The 6,764-nt window shown below is 34.9% G+C and overlaps 1 protein-coding gene across 1 annotated transcript; it reads left to right on the forward strand.

The window, feature by feature from the left end:
• Positions 1-191: 191 nt before the first annotated feature.
• Positions 192-4,382, forward strand: LOC117318060. The gene is made up of 5 exons (XM_033873062.1): positions 192-246; positions 588-758; positions 2,214-2,380; positions 3,879-4,019; positions 4,199-4,382. Exons 1-5 carry the CDS (start codon positions 192-194, stop codon positions 4,322-4,324), a joined length of 660 nt encoding a protein of 219 aa, XP_033728953.1. The 3' UTR covers positions 4,325-4,382.
• The last annotated feature ends 2,382 nt before the right edge of the window (positions 4,383-6,764 follow it).

A 6,764-nucleotide genomic window follows, 5' to 3' on the forward strand; every position in this document is an offset into this window, starting at 1 on the left:
ATACATTCAGATTAAGTGTTGGCAAAATGAAGTATGGAACATAACATCACGACCAGTATTGAATTTTAGTTCAAGGTTTTAGTGATAATGCTCATGTGCATATGACAAAAGGCCAGTGCAGTGGTGTTTTACATTACAATCTTATCACACTCAGATGAAAAACAGGTCGAGTAGAATTCGATTGGGTCATAATGGGGAAAAAGCCGTTTCGGTTACCCTTAGTAGAAGTCGATTCGGCTACTCTGAGTAGAAGTCTATATAATAATCTAAGTAGAGTCCATTCGGTTATTCTGAGAAAAAAATCACTTCGGTTATTCTGAGACAAATCAATTCGGTTACTCTCAGTAAAAGTCGATTCGACTACTCTGAGTAGAAGTCGATTCGGCCTCTTTGAGTAGAAGTCGATTCAGTTACATGATTTCGTAAGTCGATTCGGCTACTCTGAGTATCTATTCGGTTAATCTTAGCAGAATGCGATTCCAAACTAATAAGATAGGTCACACTTATTCGCTAGGCATCATATACACAAACAATTCAGACAAAAAGACACATTACCTATACTGTTGAAACTACTTTACTTTAAACAGTTGATGGAGGATGGGGTTCGTGGTCGAGCTGGTCTCCGTGTTCCACTAGTTGTGGAACAGGTCATCGAAGCCGGACCGGCGTCTGTGACAATCCTATACCACAACATGGGGGCCATGGCTGCCATGGAAACAATATAGACACAGAATCGTGTGCCTTCAACCAGTGTCCAAGTGAGTAAAGTAATGTAAATGTTCCGAAATGAAGCGCTGCACTCATTTGCCTCACCTTTGCTTGGCTCACGGAGGATATACATTCAGATTAAGTGCTGGCAAAATGAATTATGGAACATAACATCACGACCAGTATTGAATTTTAGTTCAAGGTTTTAGTGATAATGCTCATGTGCATATGACAAAAGGCCAGTGCAGCGGTGTTTTACATTACAATCTTATCACACTCAGATGAAAAACAGGTCGAGTAGAATTCGATTGGGTCATTATGGGGGAAAAGCCGTTTCGGTTACCCTTAGTAGAAGTCGATTCGGCTACTCTGAGTAGAAGTCTATATAATAATCTAAGTAGAGTCCATTCGGTTATTCTGAGAAAAAAATCACTTCGGTTATTCTGAGACAAATCAATTCGGTTACTCTCAGTAAAAGTCGATTCGACTACTCTGAGTAGAAGTCGATTCAGCCTCTTTGAGTAGAAGTCGATTCAGTTACATGATTTCATAAGTCGATTCGGCTACTCTGAGTATCTATTCGGTTAATCTTAGCAGAAAGCGATTCCAAACTAATAAGATAGGTCACACTTACTCGCTAGGCATCATATACACAAACAATTCAGACAAAAAGACACATTACCTATCCTGTTGAAACTACTTTACTTTAAACAGTTGATGGAGGATGGGGTTCGTGGTCGAGCTGGTCTCCGTGTTCCACTAGTTGTGGAACAGGTCATCGAAGCCGGACCCGCGTCTGTGACAATCCTATACCACGACATGGGGGACAAAGCTGTCACGAACAAAATATCTTTATCGCTCTATTTCTCGGGAATCTAGGGCTAAAATAATGAATATATACATTACCTGGATATAGGCGCCATTATTGTACATAGGATACATTAGGATTGTAGATTTTCAATTGAATAATATGAATACAACTGGAATAAGATTTTGTATGAGTCAGGTATTATCACCAATATTTGAACTGTATAAATTACGATATCAACTCTTCAAACATAGACACTGTTACATTCGCAAACATAAGCTGAAACAAAAACCGTCATACACACACCCATTCACAACCACAAGCTCAGACAAATAATCACACCTTCAAACACATTAACATCCAGTGTAATCATAATTAAATTCTTAACCATGACAAATATCCGCTAGTTATTCGTACACGATAGTAATTTGTACGAATACACTTTAGCAAGATTTACGTACAATATTCTACGTGGTACGAGCAAGGTAGCCAGATTTACGTACAAGATCCTACGTGGTACGTGCAAGTTATTAAGTGGAACGTACAGTAATCAATTTGGCACGTTCAAGGTAGCTGTGTATTGACCCTCACACGTCGCGGTACAATTGCACTATCAACACTACATGCTTACAATCCGATAAACATATTTGCGTTTGTTTTGGAACTTTTAGCGCTAACATTACATGTATCGTTCCAGGCGTTCACTTCTGTGACAAATTTGGCACAATCCAGGCATTGGCAGAGCTCAATGTCACATCTAAAGTTCATTGTGACGACCGATGGAGTTCTGAAACAGACAATTTTCTGCATACCCACTGTCATGGGATCCCTGCGGATGTATATGGTTGGCACCAGGGAGGATCAGTATGTATCATGTACGAAAAATAACAGTCTATAAACGACATGAATGGTTATACAAACAATGCCAACAAAAGAGTTACTGATCGACAGGTTACGTTTTGTCATGATGTACTTTCATACAATCGACCTGTTATCCACTTGAATTCTATCTAGATTTATATTTTCATATGATACTTATGTCTGTAGCCAGCAAAGTATTTGACAGTAAGCCGTGTTACCAAGTCGTTCTAGGTGTTTTCACACTTGACCAATATTCAGTAATAAGTTTGGTCAAAATATATTAAGATGTGTCGCGTTAGGGATGATAAACGATTTTCTCTCACTAGTTCGTGTGCCTTTGCCTTTAACTTTAATACCTCGACATGTTTATTAGAGCGAGGGTTCGCACACTTCACTAATATATGAAGTTTAATTAAAATGCATTGAGTAATGAGGTCACTGTTGCATTGAAAAATATTGTCTATGGATAGCAACCTTGACTTTGTCATTAACCTTGACGCGATAAAACGCGAATGTGCTCGTGATATGCTCATACTTGATTAATAAATACCTTTCTTTTTTTTCTTTTTTTTCGCTCTCAAAAACCCTGATATGCAAGTGTGATTATTTCATGTATTAAAATCAAATCTCGGGATCTCCATTCTGTTAAACTGCTACACTGTCTGGCTTTTAAATGTGTTGTTGACCCCTATAATCTTCAAAATAAACGCAATTAGCTAAGTGATTACTACGGTTTTGCCGACATCAATTAAAACAGGTAAGAATAAGCCCTTGCTTCTCCCATGATATATTCTAATGATGCAAACTTCGAAAGTGATCGTAACTTATGGACTATCTAGCAGCGGGCGCAAGATTATAGGACAGCAAAAATAACGACCGCATCACCTGCTACATACACCATTGTGTAATATACGTGACTTTGCATTATCTGCAACCTGATTGTGGCAAAAATTAAGATGATAAAAAAGAAAACAACTACCACACCATTAACCGGGTCATGTTGCCATCGTTCATCATCCGAGTCAGTCAAGGTGGTGATATCAATATTGTCAATACTTGAAAATACAAGGAAAATAGCCACATAGGAATTGATAGTGATGTCAATATTGCCAATACCTATTTGCTCAGGATCACGGCAAGGTTTGGGATACTATTATTGTCAATACGTATCGGCTCTGAAGCATAGTCACGTAGGACGGACTTTGCTGATGGCAATAGTGTCCATATATATCAGCCGGGGATCCTAGCTACTTCAGAAGGGTCGGGAATGTCAATTTCGCTGTCGTTTATCGATTGATGATCATATTTTACCTAGTACTTCAGTATGTCAGTATCAAAAGGCTTCATCTGTACTATTTGCGATTCTGCATCCCTTACTGTGATGGATCCTTTTAACGTGTGCATGACTTTACGATATTTGCAATATCGAGGAAAATATGTTAAGATGTATATTTTAATCATGATTGAAAATAATATTCATTAAATAATTAAAACATTTTAGGTGATGTCCGATTGTCTTTCACATTCTATTGGCTTGTTTACGCCGATCGGAACATTTCGACATGGTACATACAATCAGGTAAAACAAGACCATGGGGGTGTCAGCGGCATATTCCTTGGATGTACTTCAACTGGGTTTAAGGTAAAGCATCATACATTCATCGTGACGTCACATCCGGTTGTTTATTTTGATTTCGAAGACATGTTCGCATATCACAGCTTCTATTAAGTTTTCATATAAATAGACAGGTTTTAGAGAGTTAGGTAGGCATGACAAAGGATTAACGTAATTATCTTTCTTTTTTCTTTTTTGAATTTCAGATGGCAACTAAAGCTTGTGATGGAGGGGCGGAAATAATCGATATTCCTCACTATACCAATGCTACCTTCGCTAGTGACGCTATCATCTCCAATAACCCAAGGAGTTACTTTACCATTGAATGGTAATCGAACCTAGATCAAGTTGTGCAGGATAAGTTTGAGAAATAAAGATAGTTGAACAGGACTTGAAGCGTTAAAGTTATCAATGGGATCTTTGTGAAACATAAGGGTGTTTTTATATTGACATTTAATTATTTTGATATTTCTTTTGTATAATCGTGCCTCTAGTGATTATTAAAGGCACAATTCAGCGAAGGTGTATCTTTCATAAAAAGTATAGTTCTGTGGTGTTAAATAAAACTCTAATAAATGATAAAGAAACTCTTTAATTGTTTTTTGTGTAATTAGCTAGCATTTGTAAACAGCAGATTGCACGCTCGACAAACCCTTCTATTATTTATAAAACACATGTCCAAATCACATATACGTATGTATATGTCGTTATTTTATCTTAATTCAGTAGTTTAACTTATAACATATAACTTTATTTCTGCTGTTCAATGTAACTTTATGGATAATTTACAACAAATGCAGAAAGCAAAAAGCATCAGCTGTTTTCGGTTACAACTCGTTTCTTTTTAAGGTATACTATGATGGCATATGTCAAATAAAAATAGCAGTTTGCATACTACTATGCAGAAAGGGAAAATCAAAGCGTAATCACTAGTGAAATTGTTGAAATAGTACAATATTGAAAGCTTTTCTTTGTTCTTTGATATTCTGATTTCGATTTTAATTATGATCTATACTTATAGTACATAGAAAAAAACTAAGATCTAGGAGTTACAAAGTAAGAAAAGCTTATTCAATGTCATGAAAAACGAATATCGAATACTGTTTAATGTATGTTACCGGTATACAACCGCATTTGACCAAGATGTGTACCGCGGATGTCGTCGATGTGGCAGAGGACGCTCAGTCTTCCGGAATGCCATTGTCTCACTTTTTGTCCGATCAAATCTATATTTATGTTTATACTTTTTTTTTCATTTAGAAATCTTTTTATTTTCATTCCAAAAACATCAATACACAAAAATACATGAAGACAAAGAAGTATTGTTTACATAAAAAATGCAAGGTAATGAAATGTTTAGTCTTCAAAGGTTCTAAGTAATAAATTGTCTCATTGTTGTAATGGTAAATATTTCTACTCTATAAGATATTATATTAGATATTATTTCTTAGAGATAATTCCTGTTAGATTGAATGAAGTTTATTGTTATCAAAATTAATTCACCTTTATTGTAACTTAAAATTAACCTTTCTACAACACATAACTTCTATCAAGTGAAGACAATTCCCAAGTTCAGTTATTTAAATTGAACATTGGACAGTAATTAGAACATAAGGGAATATCAGACTGAAAACGCTTCTCTTAACTTATTTCATGAAGAGATATTTTGGAATGATTTTTTTATGAACTAATTGCAAGCTCACTCTCACACTTAAGATACGAAAAGAAAGAAAATTAAAAAGTAAATGATTAAGACATTAAATTTCTCAGATGAGCCCACCGATTAAACTTTATCCTCATTTAAATGATTGTGAGTTTGAATTGATGGTGTCATTATGTTGACCCTTGTTGATAATGTAAACTGATTCATGCAATTACACAAAACACTTAAAACACAAATTGAATATTTGTCATTACTTTAGGCAAAGCTGTTTTCTGAATGCAGACGAGTTCCAATATATTTGTCTTATATTATCATGTCCTATATATAGGTCTATGTATAATTGTTGTGTTGTCCTGTTAAGCTCGTTATCACAACTTTAAGTTTTCCTGTTTGTTTGGTATCTAATTATAAATAACTTATGTTGTCTTTGATATTGGAAGGATAGATGGGGGAAAGTTTTAGAAAATATAGCTGCCCGTTACTGTTTTAATCCTCTTGTGATTCTTTATCAAAACTGGGAATACAAAATCTGAAATACTGAAACAAAGTCCATGATTAGAATCAGCCATATTTTATGTTGTTATTTATTTGTGATGCTAATCAGACTTAAATAAAATGAAAATTTGACCAAAAAAAAAAAAAAATATCTATATATATATATATATATATACTAATCGTAACACAATACTATAAAATGGGATATTAGTCTCTTAAATAACAATGGGTGTCAGATAAGCACGGAGACATAAGGGAAATCAATAAAAATGGAAGTATTTACTGGTATACGGAGTTTGACGCCCTTAGCAAAATAACAAAATTCAGCAAGAAATAGCATTAGTATCTTCTTTGCTTTCTTAAAAAGTGAAATAATATATAAATAGTTGTGGTTTTCGAACGCATAATGTTTCCTTCTTGCGTAAATCCCTGAGTATTGAGTGTTCATTCTTATATTTCGGTCTATATATCGAGCAACTTTTAATTGATTTTAGCTTGTCAGCAGTTGTTAAAACAATACAGGAAGTAAACAACTTTTATGCGATCATGATTTCAAAAAAAAAATCATAACTAATACAAAAATAGACTTTGTGAATAAAAGTTCAGATTGAAAG

The sequence above is a fragment of the Pecten maximus genome, chromosome 19, assembly GCF_902652985.1.
Source record: "Pecten maximus chromosome 19, xPecMax1.1, whole genome shotgun sequence".
NCBI lineage: Eukaryota > Metazoa > Mollusca > Bivalvia > Pectinida > Pectinidae > Pecten > Pecten maximus.

What these genes read in the sequence shown, in the direction of transcription:
- LOC117318060 (XM_033873062.1), top strand. Translation starts at nt 192, where the DNA reads ATGGGGAAAAAGCCGTTTCGGTTACCCTTAGTAGAAGTCGATTCGGCT. An exon ending in TGCCTTCAACCAGTGTCCAA is followed by an intron (nt 759 to 2,213) that starts GTGAGTAAAGTA and finishes GTATCGTTCCAG; the next exon opens with GCGTTCACTTCTGTGACAAA. An exon ending in GTTGGCACCAGGGAGGATCA is followed by an intron (nt 2,381 to 3,878) that starts GTATGTATCATG and finishes AAAACATTTTAG; the next exon opens with GTGATGTCCGATTGTCTTTC.